Here is a 21,443-nt window from a genome sequence, read left to right as displayed (position 1 = left end):
TCAATCAAATCAAACTTATGTTGGATACAAACCTAATTTTCAATATTAGATATGTAAACATTCTGTTTCTGACCATCATACTTGTTTCTACCTCATAATGAAGTCATGCGTGTGTGTAACATTGCTGTGCATATATGCCATCCATTTATATCTGCCTGTCTATGTCTGTCTGTCTGTCTATCTGTCTATCTATCTGTCTGTCCATCCATCCTCCATCTTCCTCAGTTCCTAAATGTTTGGTACATGAAAAGGCAAATAAGGTATTTAAGAATGAGAGGAAATATAGAGACTAGTAGAGAACTTTAAATTGAATTTTAATGAATACCTTTAGCATTAAAATAACCTGTCAAATTCTTTCAAATTTGGTGATGTTTATCATACGATATAAATCAGATCATCTTGCCCTATTCTTATTTGTAAAGAACAAGCCAGCTAGCTCATCACTGATTGTTTTTGCCAGTTGTCACAATAACAGTTCCAGTATAAATTCTAGCTAGTTAACCAACTTACAATGATCTAGTTGTGAAAAACAGTATTTAGTTTGTCTTATTTGACATTTGTAAAGCTATCCTCCACCCTCCCAAAGCACATTGGGTCCTCTTTTTGTTTTTTATTATTATTGTTTTCTTATTTTACATATGGATCCCAATTCCCTGTCCCTCCCTTCTCCCCACCCCTCACCCCCTCCCATCCCATTTCCCATTGGGTCCTCTTAATCCCTGTGAATTAATTTTATTTTGATTTCTTAGTGTGTTCAGAAAGAATGTGTGTAGGATAGGATTATTAAACTTAAAATAAGTTGAAACAAATGGTATTTGTAGTTCTGTTATGATTATACTTTTTATTCAGTGTGTGTGTGTGTGTGTGTGTGTGTGTGTGTGTGTATTTGTGTGTGTGTGTGTGAGAGAGAGATTGTGGTGGGGGCAGGCATCAGATACCACAGAACTAGCATTTGTGAGCCACCAGATGGAGTGCCAGTATTCCTCTGATGGAGCAATAAGTGTTCTTAACCACTGAGCCATCTCTCCAGCCTCAGGATAGTGCATCTTATTAATATTTGTGTATTGAAAACACTCAAAAGCCATGAGGAACACCCATGGAGTTCTTCAGCAGTTGTCCCATTCAAAACTCACCACAAACCCCTGTGGGCTTTATTGTCTCCTGCAACAGTTGATTCAGTGATTTGTCAGTTGATGTCTCAGGGAAATTCTGAAATACATTTAAGAAGTATTCAGAAGACTCCCTCATAAGTAGTAGTGTATAGGCAAGTATAACTGCTAATTAAAAATGATTGGTTTCATAAAGATGCTTAATTATATTTCCTAATATATATGTATTTCTCATTAGTTGGTGATATTTATAAATGGAATCCTATTCCTCTGGTGGTAAATTTTAGTGTTTTGTTTTATTTTCTCTACTGACTAAGGCATTCTCTAGGATCTGCTACTTTGTTTATTGAAGCCCTTTCTTTTGAATCTATTTTTGTCTAGTGAGAGTACCAAACTGTCAGATTACATAGCTGGAGGGTGCATTTGTTTTGTTTTGTTTTTAATAGCTGTATGTTCTTTATTATAATTACCTTAAGGTTTATTTTCTAGAAGACTGCACTGACAAATTTTGAAATAGCGACAGTGTTTGAAAAGCAGCACTTTAGATTGTTCAGTTATTCAAAGAAATAAAACTTTCCAAGCAAGTTTTAGGTTTGTGTGCCTAAGCATACCAAAGGTAATTGTGTACCTAGTTAAGTAAGTACTCACTGATAGTAATTTTGTGAAATAAGTTGGACTACCTAAAAGTTTTTTTTCAGAAAATCGGCCAAGGTAAAAGCTGATTTCATCCTACCAACTTCCTTTATGAGGTTTCTTGGAAGAAGCAATACAGTAATTGTTTCCCCAAGAGAAGGGACCTTATGTGATAGTTTGCCATTCTATAGCCAGTGATGAGAATAGACCAAGTACAAAGCCACATTTGCTGAATACATGAGTGAGCACAACGGTGAAGTAAAGAATAGCTTCCTTATTATTGTTACTAAGTTTAAAAAGTTCTAGACAGTGTAATAAGTGAAAAATAAAACTGCATAAATATTGATTAAAAAGAAAAAAATTCTAATAGATGCATTGAGATTGTTGTTTGCTGGAAATGCTTAAGGAATTAACTAAAAATTACTAACTTAAAAAGTTTAGGTCTTGGTTACATTATATGAAGGTACACACACACACACACACGTACACACACACACACACACACACGCACGCACGCACACATTCATCCTTCCAGGCATGGATGTGTCCCTGGGTTGAATCCCAGTATGTATCCCAGTACATATAAACGAGGTGTGATTTCTTGTGCCTGTAATCAGGAAGTGATGCCACATGTCTAAATTGTGTTAGCTATATAATGACTTTGAGATCATTCTGGGATACATATATTTCCTCAGAAAGAAAATGGGATATTTAGGAAAGGTCTGGTGACACAAGTCTGTAATGCCAACACTGGAGAGGTGGCGGCAGAAAAAAACAAGAGTTTATGGCCAGCCTCAGCTATGAAATAAATTTTAGGCAGAGATTGGTCTTAAACAGCTAAAGAAAGTTATCAGACACAAGATCAAAAAATAATATTCTAGTATACTAGTAGTAGCCATTTAAAAAATACATAGAAGACACATTACTATTACTAACAATAGAATTTCCCCATATTAAAAAAATAACCTTTACAAAGAAACACTATGAAATGTTTTGATAGAAGTAAAGATGTGTTGTATATAATACCATTATATACAATACCATTATATACAATGGTATTATAAAGCAGTAATATAAAGATGTTAATTTGTACAGTTGATGAGAATGGCCTGATGTTGTGATGTAGTTAGTGGCGCACAAGTCTTTGGTCCTTGCATTTGGTATTTCTGTGAGTTTGAGGCCATCCAGGGCTACATAAGGGAGACTATGTCTCAAAACAAACAAACGACACAACTAAGTGATTACTAACTTCTGGGAGAAAACTGCAGTAACTTTAAAGAAGACAGTTTAATAAACAAACAAAAACTGAGCATAGTAGTATACATCTTTAGTCTCATCACTTTGGAGGCTGAGGCAGGCACATCTCTGTGAGTTTTGAGGCTAGCCTTGTCTACATAGTTAGTTCCAGAACAGCCAGCGCTACATAGTGAGACCCTGTATCAACAAAACCAAATCAATCCAAACAAACAAAACCCCCAAAACTAAGCATAGAGATTAGAGAGATGGCTCAATAGTTAACCTCATGTACTGGTCTTGGGATGGGGATGGTCTACGTGATGGGAGATTCATTCTGTAAATATATTTCTCTTATTGGTTAATGAAAGCACTGTTGGTCAGTTACTCGTTTCTTATCAGCTAGCTCTGTCTTAATTATTAACCCATTTCTATTAATCTAAGTACTTGCACGTGGTCTCATCTTACTGGAGAGAGGGACTGGCGTTCTTTTCTCTCTGTCTTCCATCTTGGATCTCCTCCCTACTACTTCCTTCAATCCTCCTCGTCCCACTTATCTTGCTTTCCTATTGGCCTTTATCAGATCAGCTGTTTTGAAAGTAAAAGAAATTTTAAAAAAGTAGAGTAATAATTTTGTTACAAAATAGTGATAACAAATACTAGAGTATACATACACTGGTTTATTTAATGATTTATGTGAAAGAAGACACTAGTTGGAAGAATCACAACTTGGCTTTATTACTCTGTGATGGCCTTATTCTTGGGCTGGAATTCTCTGTGCTGCAAAAAAGAAGGGAATGAAAAAATTCATATACTGCACATCTATACATTTAGTTGTAAAAAGATGCCTGAAGATTGCATGTGAGCAGCTTTTCTAGAGGAGCCTGCATCTGGTATAGGGGTTGACTGTTAAGCATGAAAAGTGGTTCAGATGTAGGTCTTATGGTAAAACCTGACTTTCATCTTCTTTTGCTGCTTTTGAAACAGCTGCAGTGAGGGACAATAGACATTGGAGTATAGATCTGGCTGGCTTGGTACTCAGAGAGATCTGCATGTCTATGCCTTCTGAGTGCTAGGGTTAAAGTCTTCCACCACCATGCCCAACTTTCATCAAATTTAGAGGCAAAGGAAGAGACTACTACATTGAAGCATTAGTGTGCTATTATTAAGATGATGCTATACATTTCTTAGGCCATTTAGGCAGGTTCATAGGATTCAGATGGGCACTTTTCTTTTGTCTAACTTATTGATGTGTTTTGTTTTTCAGAAGGAATTGAGCCTTCCAAGGAGAGGCAGCTTGTAAGTAGATGGTTCTTACCATTATGATTTTTTTCTATGATGATCTCCTGATTGGGAACTGTCCTTAAGAACCTATTGTTAGTATCCATTGTAGAAATCTCACTCAAGAGTCTTATTTTGGGGGGTGCTGGAAAGATAGATGGCTCATTTCCTGTGTTCCGTTCCCAGGACCCACATGATGTCTTACAGACGCCCATAACTCCATTCCAAGGGATATATGATGCCCTCTTCTGACCTTCACAGGCAACAGGCACACTCAAGCACACACGTGGAATACAGACATCGTGTATGCTTATGTGCAAAATCTTGTTTACTGCTATGCTTCCCATTAGGTCAAAAACTTTTTTCCTCAGTAACCTCTTTGTCCTTAGTCCACTTTTCTGGCCCAAATTTTGCCTAACAGTTTGGTAGAGGTGCTATCACATATCCATCACAATTATATTCTTATTTTGGGATTTACTTTTAGTAGACTTACTAAACTAACAATGTTAGAGAATTAATCTGAAATTCTTTGTGTCTGTATTCCACAACACAGTTATGGTGAATTGTAGCACAAGTTCTAATAGGTCTTAATAATAAAAGCCTAGAGTCAGATGTCAGGGTAAAAGCTGAAAGATCAGAGAGATATAGGAGCAAGCCACAGCCACCTTTTATCTCGATAACCTCCCACTAAAAAGAGACCGAGTTCCTGTCTATCTGTTAGCTAGCTAGTGGCAAGCTCCACCCTCTGATCTTAAGTCATGCTTTATTTGTACAAACAAGATATCACCACAGAGTATGGTTCTTCTGATAAGTTGAAGCAAAGGTTGCCACATTTAGAGAGTAGATTAAAACAGGTTCCTGTTTATTATTATTCTTTATTTTATTCTGGATTCAAGGTTAGTGGAAATTGGAAAGTAGTCTTTGTCCTTGGATTTTAATTTCTTATGTGTTGTTTGCGTACTTTTTTTCCTAAGAATGTTTGGGGACTCATTGCTGATTTGGCTAATTAGGATCTGTGGAATATGTATTAAAAAGCATAAATTAGTGTTTGAGAAGTAGTAACTCGGTGGCAGCAGAGTATGTGCTTAGCTTGTTTGAATCTCATGCATGAGGTTCCATTTCTGGCAATACAGAGGAAGAAAAGGTAGAATATGAATTTACTGAATTAGAATTTCCAATCTAAGGCCTGTCGGTTGTTACTTGATTCACCTTTTCCTAATTTACACTCATACCAACATCTTCTATAATTGACTAATATCAAGAACCTCCAAGTTCCAGCCCTGGTGTCCTCCCAGGATGCTAAGCAAGCATGGAATATTGCTAAGGGTATCTGAGGATGAATGAATCAGTTCATACACGTATTTTTCTCAATGTGTCTCTTTATTCTTCCAGAATTCTCCCAGATCCCACAAGGTTTCTAGTTTATATACTCACACAAACACAATTAGCAATTCTCTGGCAAGTTCAAGGATATGACAAAGCGGGCACCTGATGTCTCCGAGGGGATGTGACTTGTAAACGTCAGGCAAAAACTTAGGAGGCAGGAAAAAGGGTTAATGGAGTAAGGGGCTATGATTTCAATGAAGGGAAAAGGGATGTTAGTACGTAAAACTACATTTGTGTGGCCAGGTAAGCTAGAAGTTTGTAGTTGATAAGCGTAGAAAAAAAGGGGAAGAAAGCACAGCATTGATACTCGCTCTCCAAACATTTCTTCTGCTTTCTTCCAAAGTTGCTTTGATTATGTAAGCCCCATTGTAAGATGCAAGCTGCATAAGCTGTGGAAGGAAAACAGGTGGCATTTGGTCTGCATTAGCATTTTTGTCAAATGTTAGTTGATTAAAGGGAACATCTCAGCACTCTATCAATGGGAAAAACTAAGGGTATGTAGTGTAAAATCCAGAGGCTGCTGCTTCTAGCCTCAGGGTAAGCAGTGGAAATTCTTTACTGTTGATGCCTGAGTGACAAGGAAGGAATTCCTTTCTCTGGGGCCTTTTTGAGAATTTAAGGCTCCCAGAAATATATTCTATATATCAAGGTTATACAGCCAAATGAAAAGTCATCCTCCTGACTTCCCACAGATTAATATACTCAGAAGATGGAATATTTTCATGATATAAATGCACTCAAGCTTTGGAAACACCCAAAGCTATTCTTAGGGAAGAGATGAAGTGACTCATGAGAGAAATTACAGACAGGAACAACTGATTTTCACAGCCATTGACTCCATAGCCTTGCCAGGTGGAGCTCCCCTATGACTCATGTGGTAGGTCAGCCTGTTGAATATTAGTTATCCTGCTGTGTTTCTAATGGCCATTGACTGAGTAAGGGTCAAAATTTGGAAAACACCAGGCTGAGTATATGTCTTAGTGGACAGTATGCTTGATGTACAAGCAGGAGGACCTGGACCAAATCCCCCAAACTCACCTAAAGGTGGCTTGGTACCACATATATGTATCTCAGTGTTCTTATTGGGAGATGGGAGGTGAAGGTAAGAGAATCCCTAAAAAAATAAGGACTAGCTAGCTGAGCAGGTACAGGTAAGCAACAGAGAGACAGTGTCAAACACTGGAGGTTGCCCTCTTGACCTTCACACTTGTTGTGACATACGTGTATTCACACACAAACATGCGTGCCTGTACATACACACCTGTGAGAACACATTGGTGACTATTAAAACAATGGCTTTGAAACTTTTCCTTATGAAAACATGAGCTATTTATGTATATGAGGTGGGTACAATAGTATTGTTTGTTTATTAAGTATGCTAAAGAGATTTAGTGTATGTGTGGATGAACATGCTTATGCTACCATATATGTGCAATCAGAAGTCAACTAGCAGGAACCCATTTTCTCTATCTAAGGCTTGAACTGAGGTTATTAGGGTCAATGCAAATGCCTTTCTTTACCTTTTGAACCATTTGTTGGCCTGTGTGTGTGTGTGTGTGTGTGTGTGTGTGTGTCTGTCTGTCTGTCTGTCTGTCTGTCTATTCCCCCCCCCCCATACACTGCATCATATGCCTTTCCTCCCCTGCCATTTAAATGAATTGTTTCAATTCAAGGTGATACAGAAGTCAGATTATAACAAAGATGGAATAGTAGGCTCTGGCCTACTATTCACAGTTGAGGAGTTGAGGTAGGAGTGACTGAATGAGAACTATAGATAGCAACCAGTTTCTTATTTTTTTTTTTTAAACAAAAGTTTATTAAAATGTACAACAAGCTCCATGGCAACACCTCATTCCACCTGTAGGTGGTAAAAGATGTTAATGGCAGAGAATCTGTGTGTTTAAGTAGGAATGGAAGAGGGTCACCATCACAAGGAACAACTTATTGCCAGATTTCTTAATTCTGTTTGTGACCTAGGTGTCCTCCCCCATGGCCTTGGCTTTTGGCTCTTCAAATTTTCTCCTCCTCCTCTTTTTGTTTGTATTTGAAAACCTTGTTTTGAGGGCTTTTGCCACCTGTGGGTGACATGAGCATGCTTGGCCTGCCCCACTCTCTGTTGTTTACCCCACTGACCTCAATCCACTTGTCTCCATGTCCCCAATATACTTCTGTATATTTTATTGTGTGAAACAGGTAGTCTTGTCACTATTATTTGAGTATTTTACTTGTATTAGTACTTTTGTATTTAACTTGTTCCTGAATGATGTTTTGTTTGCTTCTCCTCCTCCTCCTCCTTCTCCTTCTCCTCCTCCTCCTACAAAAGCTTAGTAGAGTTTAATGTAAAGGAACTCTGGCTACAAGTCAGAACTGGGATTCAGTCTTGACTCTATCACAGAATAGACTTTATAAACTTAGATAGATGACTTCATTTTTAATTAAATCTTAGTTTCCTATTCTCTGAAATGAAGTGCCAAAAAGGAGGCCAGAAGACGATTTCAGATCTCACTGAAACTAGAGTTGTTGAAGCTAGGAACAGAATCTGGGTTCTTTGGAATAGGAGCCAGTGCTCTTAACCACTGACCACCTCTCTTAGCCCCTCTATTTAAACTCAGTTTTACAGTTGGTTTTATTTCCCATGTATCCTGAATCTTCTCAAAGCTGGTGAAGTCAGGATCCCCACTAGGAGTCAGTTGAAGGGATGTCTTGAGTGATTATGCAGGAGAAATGGTGGCTTTTCAGCATGTATGTATGTATATGGTTATTTTTTTTTTTTAAGTTAGCAGTCCTTTTATTCACCATCACACAAAGTTAACACTAAACATGATCTAAGATACCCTCTTTAACTCTTCCTCTATTGTTATTCCAAAAGTGAGAGTAACTGCAGGCCAGGGAAGCAAGCTGATGGGTACAATGCCATAGAAAGGCAACTAGTCAATTAGATGGACATCTATAACTGTTTTGTCAAACCACTATTAAAAAACAAGTTATTTTACTAAACATCAAACTTGAAGGAAAACACCATTCTCCCACAGAAAATATTTTTATTCCTCTCTTAAACCAGTATGGGAGTAATATGTATATTGCATTTCTTCATTTAAAAACCTAAAAACAATTTAACTGTAGACAGTATCATGTAGATTAAACAAACTAGACCCTATAAAAACTAGGGTTTGATCTTTTAGCCAGAATTGACTTCTTGGGCAGCTGAGTAGGTTCTGAAGCTGATTTACCACATTGCTCGCTGAACTCCAGAAAGTAGTCTATGGTCAGCTAAGTGGCGGAACACAATTCGACTAAGCCTCCAACGACGGATTACACCACGTGGACGGGATGTCATAACACACCGATTTCTGATTCTCACAGGACAGCTATCCCGTGGAAGGGCAGCAATTTCTTCACTAGCTATTTCCTGAAGGTCTTTTGGCAAAATGGTATTCTTTCTGAGCGAATTGATCCGAAGTCTCTCATCTGCATATTCATAAGCAATTTTTCGTCTCTTCACATCACGCAACATTTTCCAGTCTACATAATAACCTCGAACTTGACTTGATGTTGATGGAGGAACTGCCTGCCGGAAAGTCCGCAGCAGCGAGCCCATCAAGGACGCCACCATGTTGTCTGCCTCGCCAGCCCGTATATGGTTATTTTTTATATGTCATTCTTTTCCCCTTTTTTCTTTATTTGGAAGCTCTCTGAGATTTTCCATTTCTTAATATTAAATGAAACTGAGTTAGCAAGATTGCTCATTTAGGTAAAGGCAGTCACCTCCAACACACACACACACACACACACACACACACACACACACACACACACACTCACACTCTTAAATGAAATCAAAGCCCAACAAGTGAAGAAAGTTTTAGGGAAGAAAGAAAAGGAGAGATATAATTTTACTGATAGAGATACTCTATTTTTAAAACAAAGTATCTTAAACATTAGCAAAGAAAGTTAAGCTACTCCAAGCATTTTAAGTTAATAATAATCAGAAAAAGGTCTTTCCCTCTTCTTTTTGATATAATAACCCTAGTACTAGATTTAATTATTTTAAAAGAAATGAGGCTGTCTATTGCAGTTTAATAAGGATCAGGATAAACAAATAGGCCGAATAGATGTTTATTCAGGGAGAAATAACTTACAACCTAGACAGATGAACACCAGCAGATTCCACCGGATGCTCTCCTCTCTGTGTCCTTCCAGCAAGAGAGCTTTCCCCAGCTCCTCAAACCTAGTTCCACAGGTCACCTCTGCCCCTGGCTCCACCCCCAATGGGCGTGGTCAGTGCCATAGAAGGAGCCAAAGGGAATATCCCACTACAGCTATCACTCCCATTTAACATTTTCTGCCTGTGACCCTTATTCCTGCTTCTTCCTACCTTGAGGTGAAGTAGCTTTAAGTAGGAACTGTAATTTCTGCACTTTGATTTTCTTATATGAATTGAAGTGAATGACTACCTTATCTCTATGCCTGGTCATTTCCTCAGATAATCGAAGCTTCATGGAACCTTTTTTATTTTTTTTATTTTTATTTCTTTACATAGAACTGGACAGGGCTTTTAAGGCAGTGTTTAGTCACAGGCAAAAGTACTGCTTAGCATTTTCAGTAAAGAAGCTAGAAAAGGCTGGGTGGTGGTGACACATGCCTTTAATCCCAGCACTCAGGAGGCAGAGGCAGGTGGATCTCTGTGCGATAGGGCCAGCCTGGTCTACAAAGTGAGTTCCAGGACGTGCTCCAAAAAGCTACACAGAGAAACTCTGTATCAAACAAACAAACAAAAAAACAACAATAACAACAACAACAAAAACCAGTAAAGTTAGAACCCTAAAATGTGTACTTTAAATCGAATTACTTGATAGATATAAGTAAAATATGAATAAAAATACTGTTTTTAAAAAACATGTTAATTATTTTAAACTATTAGTAAGGTAAGCAGACAGATGTAACAGTTCAAAGAAGTATGGTTTACATGGATTAAAGAAAAGATTTTATCAAATCTTTGCAAACTGGGGTTTTCTGTGGAAAACAGGAAGTAACTGGATCTTTACAGAATTTATTTGCATGTAGATAGACAAAATATTTTGTATTGCCATCAGTTATAGGTAACTTGTTAGTTATAAGAACTAGTTTAAATGCAATAAAAGACTACAATCAAATAGAAAAATGTTTTCTCAACATATAGCCTTTCTTTGGAAATACCTAGTGTTCAAATTTTATTCTATCCTCTCCTCCCTTTACTTCTTATTTTGTCCCCTCCTTTTACCTGTTCTTAACCATATTCCTTTTAATGTTGTTTTAACTCATAACAAATCTCAGATTGGTTGGTTAGTGATAAGAGCACTTGCTGCTCTAGCAAGAAGACTGCAGTTCCCAGCACCCACATCAGGTGGCTCACCAACACTTGTAACTGTACTCTCAGAGGACCTGACACTTGTGTGTCCTCTGAGGGTTCGTGCATGCACATGGTGCACAGATGACAATCAGGCACATACACATCAATGAAAATAAGTAAAATTTTTACTTTAAAAAAATCTCATGAAAATTTGAAGGCTTCCATTATTTCTATTTTGAGGATAGGAAGCCTCTAAGGAATTTTCCATTGGATTGGTGGATTCGTTTTCTTTCATGGTCTCAGATACAAGCCCTGGCCATTCCAGGAAAAGATTTTCCATACTTGCTGTTAGGATTTGACTCCATAAGTCAAGTGCCAGGCCAGTTTTCCTGGGAAGATTTTATTTGTACTGGTCACACAGAATTATCTGTACCTCCTTTAAAATGTCTTTTTAAACCTGATTGAACAAATATCATTCTGAAATGTGACATTAGAGGCAAATTCTCACTTGCAAAACTGTTTACAGTTATTTGAGAGAGAGAGAGAAAGAGAGAGAGAGACTTTTTAATTCCTATTCAGATAACTAACTATATTGCTTTGAAAAGTGAGGAGACTTAGGAAGCCTTTCTCAATCCTAGTTGGAGTGATTTATCAGTGTTTCATTACTCAAGAATTGAGGCTACAAACTGAAGGGTTATAAATAGCCTACAGAGAAAGATAATGGGCTTCTTTTATATATTAGAAAATAAATGAATATTTTGGACAAGTAACTATAGTCATTCCTCCTCAGCTTATTCAGTCCTGTATATTAATTTTTATTTTACTGGTTTAGATGTTAGCAGTCTGCTTCTCTACTAAAAAGAGTTCTGGAAATTCTGACTCAGTCTACTGGAATGATCTGGAAGTTCTCCAATTGTCCTAATGATACCACTGGAAGCCTGTGCCCAAGAGTCTATTCTTTGACATGTCAATAGTTTTAAATACCTGATGACTCCTGTGCCTTGTAGCTGAGATAAGCTTTCTTTGCTGAGAACACAGACTCTGGCTACTAATTGATTTATAACTATGAAAGAGGGTCTCTGTAGATGACGGAGATGTGAAATAATTATGGTTATTTTACCAGTAACTTTAAAATGTAAAAGTTCTGATAAAAATCTATTAAGAGGATACAATTAACAGATGAATTAAATTGCTTAATACCATGTAAATACAAAACAGTTGGGTGGTAGTAGCACCTGCATTTAATTCCAGCACTGAGGAGGCAGAAGCAGGTGGATCTGTGGAGTTTAAGGCCACCTGACCGATAGGACAAGCTCCAGGACAGTCAGGACAACATATATAGAGAGAAACCCTGTGTTGAAACAAACGCTGCCCCACCCAGCCCCCAAAAAGAAGGGAAAAAACAGTAAAGCCAATTCAAGATTTGAACAAACTGTTTATAAAATAGCTCTTTCTGAAGGTAATGGTGTATCTGATTTAAAAAACATGATGAATATAATTATAGAGAAAACAAACCTAAAATGTGACATTGTAAATGGAGATTTCTTTGTCTCACCCAGCCCCATAGCTGTTTTTAAGTAATCACCCAGAGGCTTAATATTAATTGCAAAATGTTTGGCGTATTGGCTCAGGCTTATTAGTAACTAGCTCTTACATTCAAATGAACCCATTTCTATTAATCTATGAATTGCCATGTGGATGTGGTTTTACCAGTTCTCTGGCATCTTGCTTCTTGGGTGTCTGACTCACATCTCTCTTGACTCTGCCTTTCTTTCTCCTTCTTTACCCCTTTGGCTTTCTTACCTAGCTTTTTTCTACCTGACTATAGGCCAAATCAGCCTTATTATTTAATCAATGATAGCAATACAACTTCACAGCATATGGAAGGATCTTCTCTCAGCATTTCCCATTTTCTGTCTAATCAAAAAGGAAGGCTTTAACTTTAATATAGTAAAATTTACATGTAAGACAGTTAATCAAGTAAGAATTACATTTACAATATCTAGTCTGTTTGTATTTGACAAAAATTAGAGAAATTATTTTATTATCTGTCTTGATGAGTCTAAAGTTTTATATCTGATTTGTCTTTTTGTCATAACTAAGAAAAACTATAATAATAAAAACCTAGTCTTCAACTCCACCAAAGACCTGAGAAGGAAATAATATTATCTGAGTAAGCAGAAAGTGCAGACAAATGAATTCCAGAAAAATATGAGTAATGACAGAAGCAGCTGACTGCCTAAACAGTCACCCAAGGCCTGTAGAATATCTGATAGACTTTCCTATGAAGCAGGGAATTTTGAAGGACTGTCCTACCCTGTCTTGGCAAAGCTTGGCAGTGCCTTTCTTGTGTCCTACTGGTTCAGTTTGGAGAAGCAAGTGTAGTTTCTTTGTTCACATGCCTACCTTTTGCCATAAAGAAACTAACCTCTCTACAGAGTTTCTTTGATGCCCATCATCTTCTCTGGAGTACATTGGTGCTGCCGCGAGCAGGCATGTCTTACTGTCATCAAAAGTCTTAAGTTATTAAAACATTTTAGTGTCATATTCTGTAGGTCTTTGAAATGTTTGAAGAATACCTATGTATCTGAAATATATCTTTGTATATCTAGAAAATCTAACATGACCTTAAGTTTGAATATTGTAAATGATTATTAATCTGTATTTCTTAATATACATTACAAGATTAGAAATATATATCAGTATAACAAAGTAACTTTAAATTTATATCAGTAAACTAAAATCCATACTAATGTAAAATATTTTGAGATTAACAGGTTTTTTTAATTAAAGTGGATTCAATAATCTATACTTCCCTTCTATCATTTTTATATCATATCTCTTTTGGAAAGAGATTGACTATGACCAATAACAATTTGTAACCAATCCCCCTTAAATGGAAACAAACATTTTATAAACAATATTTTGGGAATTTGGGGATAGTTCTCTAGCCTGTTAATTGGTTGGCTTTGGTGATATTGAGGGACCCTGAAAAAAATTTAGAATTATGGTCAAGTCCTGACTTAGAGGCTGGATCATCTCAGCCAGCAGCCTTGAAACTATGTTGGATGTAGAACTCAGAGGAAATTGTAGCAGAGGCACTGTGTAATGTTGGATCATGTGGGCTATCAGTGGGAGATTTTTCAGATGGTCTTCCTCAGTCAAACCTGAATTTCTTTCTTTTTCCTTCCTTCCTTCCTTTTTTTTTTTTTTTTTTTTTTGTTTTTTGTTTTTGGTTTTTTGAGACAGGGTTTCTCTGTGGCTTTGGAGGCTGTCCTGGAACTAGCTCTTGTAGACCAGGCTGGCCTCAAACTCATAGATATCTGCCTACCTCCCAGGTGCTGGGATTAAAGGTGTGTGCCACCTCTACCCAGCCCAAACCTGATTTTTCTTAATCCCAGAATGAATCCATGGCCTCTCATTTCTTGTCGAAATAAAAGCAAAACTTCTGTCCCAAAGTGTTTTATCTTTAGACTTAAGTTTTGAAATCAAGATAATTAAAAAATATGTAGGTTAGTTTAATATTGCAGTTTTTATAATCCAAGGTTACTTAGCAGTTAAAGAATTTTAAAGATAACATCATAATACACATAATCCAGACTCTGTGTATTTTCCATTTTTATGTGGCTTATATATTCTTGTTACTCTGTTCTGTTAAGGATTTTATTTTATTATTTTTAAATCATTTAAAAACTATATGACTGTCTCTACCCTTTTCTCTCTCCCAAGGCTATGGACATTTTTAAACACATTGTAATCATTTAGAGGGTTTTTTGTTGTTGTTTTTTGTTCCCCCCCCCAGTCTGAATCTGTCTTCATTGCCTGTCTGTATTGTTTTTTGGTTGCATGAGATGAATCTTTATATAAGTATATATTTTTCCGTATTTTACATATAGATCCCAGTCCCCTCTCCAATGCCCCCCCCCCTCCCACCCACATGAAGGGATCATCCAGGAGGGATCATCAAAATCTGTCAGGTCATTTGGAATAGGGTCTAGGACCTCCCTCTTGCCTCTAGGCTAAGGGAGTATCCCTCCATGGGGAATGTGCTCTCAAAGTCCTGGTTCCACTGTCAGAGGTCCCTTAGACTGCCCAGGCCTTCTGAGACCCATGTTCAGGGGGTCTCCCAATGCTGGTTTCCCAGCTACCAGTCTGGGGGTCCATTAGCTCCCCCTTGTTCAGGTCAGCTGTCTCTGTGGGTTTCTGTAGCCTGTTCTTGACCCCTTTTGTTATCACTCCTTCCTCTCTGCAACTTCATTCCAGGCTCAATGTTTAGCTGTGGGTGTCTGCTTCTGTTTCCATCAGCTACTAGATGAGGGCTCTGTGATGGCATATAAGTGAGTTATCAATCTCATTGTTAGTTGGGGTCATCCTTGTATGTCTCTGAACATTTTTCTAGAGTCAGTTTTCTCTTTAAACCTATAATGGTTCCCTCTATTATGGTATCTCTTCTTTTTTGCTTTTGTCTATTTGTCCCCTGACTCAATCTTCCTGGTCTCCTCTCCTCTCCTCCTCTTCTCTTTCTCCTAACTCCCTCTCCACTCACTGCCCACCCCCACTTCCAATATGCTCAGGAGATCTTGTCCCTTTTCCCTTCTGTGAGAGACCTTGTATGAATCTCTTAGGTTCCTCCTTGTATCCTAGTTTCTCAGGCGGTGTGGATTGTAGGCTGGTGATCTTTGCTCTGTGTCTACTAAAATCCATATATGAGTGAGCACATGCCATGTTCCTCTTTTTGTGACTGGGTTACCTCATGCAGGATGGTTGCTGCCTTCACTGCTCAGCTTTAGGGAATGGCACTAGCACATTGCTTTTAGCCTCTCCTCAGTTCTCTGAGTGTCTAGTCTCATGGTGGAGGTACCAGCAAGAGTCATGCTTACCACCATAACTCTGGGAAGCAGTTACTAAGTAGCATGCAGCCTGCTGCCCACAAACCCCATTTAAGTGTTCCATATCAGGACCTCCTGAAAGAGCCATCCCTGTTGCCAGTATTGAACCTGGAAGCTGTCTCTTAAAGGAGCTGTGTTTGCTACTAGCAAACAACCTAGAAGTTTACCAAGAAGGTATGTCCTTTTGTTTGTTTAAAATCCTTTTAAAGCTTTCTCAGGCTTTGTGTGAGTGTTCAGGTGCCACATGTAAAGGGAGGTTTCTCTGTCCCACCCTGTCCCATACCTGATTTTAAATAATCACTCAGAGGCTTAATATTATGACATGCTAATCTTGTTATTCAATATGTGTACTAAAAATAACTAGGAATTAACATGTAAAAAGAGTCAGGGTTGGGGCTGGAGAGATGTCTCAGTGGCTCAAAGCACAGGCTGTTCTTCCAGAGGACCTAGGTTCGATTTCTATCCTCTACATCAGTCAGTGGTTCTCAAACTTCCTAAGGCTTCGACATTTTAATATGGTTCCTTATGTTGTGGTGACTCGACCATAGAATTACTTTTGTTGCTACTTTACTGTTGTAAATTGTAATGTAAATATCTCATGTAGGGTATTTGATATGCAACTCCCATGGGGGTTGAGACCTCATAAGCTGAGAAACTGTGCCCTACATGATGACTTACAAGCAATTTTTAGTCCAGGATATCTGATACTTTTCTTTTAGCCTCCATGAACACTGTATGCATAAACACTGTGTGCATAAACATAAAATAAATCTTAAAAAGGGAGTCCAGAATAAATATAAAACATGAATATTTTTGTAAAACTATATTGATCCTGTCAGGTGGTAGTGGCGGCAGTGCCTTTAATCTCAGCACTCGGGAGTGGGCCAGAGGCAGGCTGATCTCTGTGAGTTCAAGGCCACCCTGGTCTAAAGAGCAAGCTCTAGGACAGCCAGAGCTACACAGAAACCCTGTCTGGAGGAGTAGGGGTACTACATTGATCCATAAGATATTTGATAACAAATTTTAAAGCAATGTAATTACTAAATGAGTATTTTAGACAATTGAAGTCAATATTAAAGGTACTGAGTTGTTTGTTGTTTCCTAATAAGATATGGCAAAACATTTTCAGGTCATTGGGATGTCACTCTTGTAACCATATTGCACTCTCCCCCCCCCCCCCATGATTCATTTGTTTTTATTTACCTGTGTGTATGCCTGTGTGAGGGTGCCAGATCCTCTGGAACAGGAGCTGCCATGTTGATGCTGGGAGTTGAACCCCAGGTCCACTAGAAGAACAGCTAGTGCTCTTAACTGCTGTGTCATCTCTCCAGCCTCTGTAGCTATATTACAACACATATAGTATTGTGTAGCTATACACTTCATCATAGGCTGTCTGTACTGGTTTAATGAAGTAAGCATCCATCTTGGCAAAGGTCTAAGTGTAATGGTTAATATAGATTGCAAAAACTGATAATGTAGAATTGCCTAGGAAACAAGCTTCTGGTCATGCTTGTGAGGGAGTTTCTAGAGTGGATTAATCTAGGAACACCAAATGTGGATGGCACTATTCTATGGCCGGGGACTTCAGGCTTGGTTGAAAAAGGAGGAAGTAGGCTGAACATTAGCGTTCTTCTCTGACTGTGGATGCAGTGTGACACCTACTCCTCATTTCTGCTGCCTCAACTTATCTGCTACACTGGACTGGACTGTTAAGCCTTCCTCCCTTCATCTGCTCTTAACTGGTATTTGATCATAACAATAAGAAAAAGTAACTAATACATCATGTAAAAAGGAACTAAGTAGCTTCTTCTAGGTTATATAAGGGTAATTTAGAGTTGATAGCTGGCAAAGAGCTAGGGTTGTCTTCCTTAAAACCACAAGGAAGTGAATTCTTCCAGTGATCTGAACTTAGATTTGGATTTTTTTCTGAATCAAGATTCCTTGTGAAAAAAGTAGCCCAGATAATATGTTGATTATAGGTTTCTGAGACCCTAAATAGGAAACATAGCTAGGCTGCTTTTGAGTTTGTAATAAGAATTGTAAGCAAATAAATATGTGTTACTTTAAGTGGCTAGGTTTTTGGCTATTTATTATGCAATAGAAAAACAGGCATGGATTTTGATTTTTTTTTTTTAATTATTCTTGTGGGGCAGAGTCTTCTGTATGTTAGACTGGCTTTGAACTCTTTGAAGAAGAGGATGGCTTAAACTACTGTTCCTTTTGCCTTCACCTTCTGAATTCCTGGCATGTAGGTGTGTGCTGACATGCCTGGCCCCTTCAGTTATAGATTCCATATATATATATATATATATATATATATATATATATATATATATATATATCTGAAAGCTGTTGCCTCATGTATTTTGTTAAGAATAACTAGTTCTATTTCAGTATTTTCAGTCAGCTACAAGTAGAAGTTTGCTAGTAGGTTAATGCTAAAGTTGGAAGTTTTTCTTTAACTATTTCTCTCAAAAAGTACTATATTTTTGTATCAAGTTAAGCTAATGAGAAGTTTCTTACTTTTACTCCTTGATTTCATCTTCAAGATACTCAATAACACACACAATAAAATTTGTTATTTTTGATTTCTGTTCCTATTGTAATCTATATAGATGAATAATAATACCTTATAAAAGGTTAGGCATGAGTTTTCTTATTACCAGGTACTTTTTTATTGGTTTTTGACTCTAAGAGATCTTCCTTTCCTGCTTCTGAGATTAAAGGTTTGTGCTACCACACGTAGCCAAGTTAATGTTATTTATACTCTTTCCTATCCAGTGACCACTTGTTCTGTTGTTTTCACCCATCAGCTCTAAATCTAATGTATGCTTTTAAAAAGCTAGATATAATTCTAATTTTAAGTGTTTTTTAGTATAGAGTATTGATTTCTTGCCTTACATGTTATATGTAGGCTTATATTGTAAACATAGTCTATTAATATGAATTCCTTAATTCTCCAAAATGTCACATAACTGTATGAACACTGACCTGTAGTATAAGTACCGGTGTAACTAATAATTGAAACAAAATGCAGTCAGGTAAGTTGGTGTTTACTCTACTAGAAGTGTCTTAGTCATTGTGAACAGACCATACAATAACCAAGGCAACTCTTATTATCCTAACCCTTCTCAAATAGTGCAACTCCTGGAAGTATTCAAATATATGAGCCTATGGGGTCATTCTTATTTAAACCACCAGAGGAATATAATTTTCTAGGTTAGACATCAATTGTATTTGTGATTCCTAAGTGGATAAATGTCATGGGTTATTTTATCTTTTCACTTGTTTCTTAGACCCTTTTCTGCTTAGATAGTCATTATTCTCAGACAGAATTCTTTCTCTTTCTGAAGTTTCCAGTTTTGTTTGTTTGTTGGTTTATTTTTATCACATTTGTGGAATTCTGATAGTTTTCCCTCCATACTTTTAAGGAGAGAGAAAAAAGATGTAATCTTCCTGCATTCCAAACAATTAGCTCTTGGGTGGAATTTTAGCATTCCATTTTGCCAGTGTAGATGCTTAGGTCTTGTGATAGAGGCAGCTTCATTTCTATAAGGAGCTTAGTTTTTGTTTGTACTATTTAGCAGATCTCTAAAGTGAATGATATATCCCACAGGCCCTTTCCCCCTAATTTGAGTGATAACATAGTCTGCAACTATTTCTATGAATGAATAGGAAAAGTTGGACATTTTATTTGCTGTGCTACATTTGAACCCTGTTAGTTCAATAAAGTGTTAGGTCCTCCCAATCCTGGCAAAGGCACAGGGATATTGGTATATGGACCTCAGTATTCTGTCTGGTGGTGTAATAAACTCTGGAGGTAAAAGTAGTATCCTCTTTGATGTTAAATAAAGGATATAAGATATGACTTAATATTCTCTAAGATCATAAATACTTTCCATTTTCAAAATTATTAAAGAAATTCAATGTTGTGTTAAGTTTCCTGAAGTTATTAGTGCAAAGCAATCTAGAGAAAGATTTGTTTGCTGTTGATGTCAGACACTTTCACTGAAAAGTGTAGCTCAGAAATTTCTATCACTGTAGAGACAGAGTGCTTTGGTTCAGAAACTGAAGATAGGGATATTTTAGGCTAATAAAATTCATACATAAATTAAGCATAAGAATTGAGGAGAGGTTGATTTTTCAGTTTACCAATATGGCTTACTCCTCTCCTGTTTGGTTTTGGGTTGTTAGTGTTGTTTGAAATAATGGTAATATTAATAGTACATATTTTATAGGGCTTCTGTGAGTATATGGGAATTGTCTGGGAAATACTTAGATTTTAACTTACTGACTAAGCACTTAATAAAGATTGATTTTTATGTCATTTTGGTTTGGATATTAAAGAACTGGAAAATATTGGGCAGAAACTTGTGTATTTATTTGGTTTTTTGAGACAGGATTTGTCCTGGCTGTCCTGAAACTTGGTCTGTAGACCAGGCTGGCCTCGAACTCAAAGAGATCCACCTGCCTCTTGCCTCCAAGTGCTGGGATTAAAGGAATGGACCACCACTACCCAGCTCAAATGTTTTAGATTTTTAGTAACATTTTACATTATATCTTATCATACATGTTTGCACACATTTTATATAGTTCAGTAGTAATTGTAACAAAGTAATTTCATAAAACAGCATTTAACCTTATTGTGTATAATACTGTGACACACTATATTTTGTTTCCCCCTTTAAAAAAAAGGTTGATCCTGCCCTCCTCCCTTGATTTGATGAGTGACTAAACCTGCAGTTGCAGAATCACTTGTTAGAGTATAAATTTATCTTTTGACGTTAACCTGGAGAATAGTTGGACATACTTTGCTGTGTAGATGGGTTAAGAGTCTGTCACAGTTGGCTGGAGCTCTAGAGCAAGGGATGAGACTTCTTACTCTTTAGCTCCTGTACAGTTTCCTTTGATTGCTTAGCTTTCTACAGATCGGGCTGTTTTTCTCAGATGATTTACTATTACTCAGGTGTGTCTCTTTATTTGAAACAGAAAGATGTGTAATAGTAACCAACATCTCCACAGTTCTTTCTCTGTGCTGTGCACTTTCTGTTTTACATATTATTCGTCCATTTTACAGATGGAAAACTAAAGTATATATAAGTAGTTTACATTAAAGTCCTTTCTAAAAATTTTTTTGAGAAAGGGTTTCTCTGTGTAACAGCCCCAGCTGTCTTGGAACTCGCTTTCTCACTTTGTAGACCAGGCTGGCCTCAAACTCACAGAGACCCCCCTGACTCTTGCCTCCCGAGTGCTAGGACTAAAGGCGTGCACCACCAACACCCATCTACATTAAAGTCTTACATGTCTTTAATGCAAATGGTTTCTGTACAGTTATTAGATCAAATTACATTAGTTTCTGGGCTTACAGTGGTTTGTTTGTATTGTTTTGAAACAGGTCTTATTTTGCTGTGTAGGTAAAGATGACCGTGAATCTGATCATTATGCCTCTACTTCCCAAGTCTAGGTATCACCATGCCTGGACTTATTTTCTTACCTCATTTCTCACCAAGGTTATTGAAATGATAAGAGAATAATTAAAATTGACGTAAAAAATTTAAAGAAAGAATGAAAATATTTAAATTG

At 37.3% G+C, this 21,443-nt stretch overlaps 2 protein-coding genes across 9 annotated transcripts in view; one reads left to right on the top strand and one right to left on the bottom strand.

The window, feature by feature from the left end:
• Mast2 (microtubule associated serine/threonine kinase 2) overlaps positions 1 to 21,443 on the top strand; it is a 142,409-nt gene that overhangs the window by 36,129 nt on the left and 84,837 nt on the right. For all 8 annotated transcript variants that reach the window (XM_051188524.1, XM_051188523.1, XM_051188521.1 and 5 more), the window contains one exon: positions 4,243 to 4,274. In XM_051188524.1, the coding sequence (XP_051044481.1) occupies positions 4,243 to 4,274 (32 nt within the window). The remainder of the gene's footprint in view (positions 1 to 4,242; positions 4,275 to 21,443) is intronic.
• Positions 8,777 to 9,268, bottom strand: LOC127225201 (28S ribosomal protein S14, mitochondrial). Its single transcript, XM_051188528.1, has one exon. It carries the CDS (start codon positions 9,253 to 9,255, stop codon positions 8,869 to 8,871), a length of 387 nt encoding a protein of 128 aa, XP_051044485.1. The 5' UTR covers positions 9,256 to 9,268; the 3' UTR covers positions 8,777 to 8,868.

Source organism: Phodopus roborovskii, unplaced genomic scaffold (assembly GCF_943737965.1).
Source record: "Phodopus roborovskii unplaced genomic scaffold, PHOROB, whole genome shotgun sequence".
NCBI classification, from domain to species: Eukaryota; Metazoa; Chordata; class Mammalia; order Rodentia; family Cricetidae; genus Phodopus; species Phodopus roborovskii.
The sequence above is the reverse complement of the archived record's forward strand: the minus strand, read 5'-3'. Positions and strand labels throughout refer to the sequence as shown.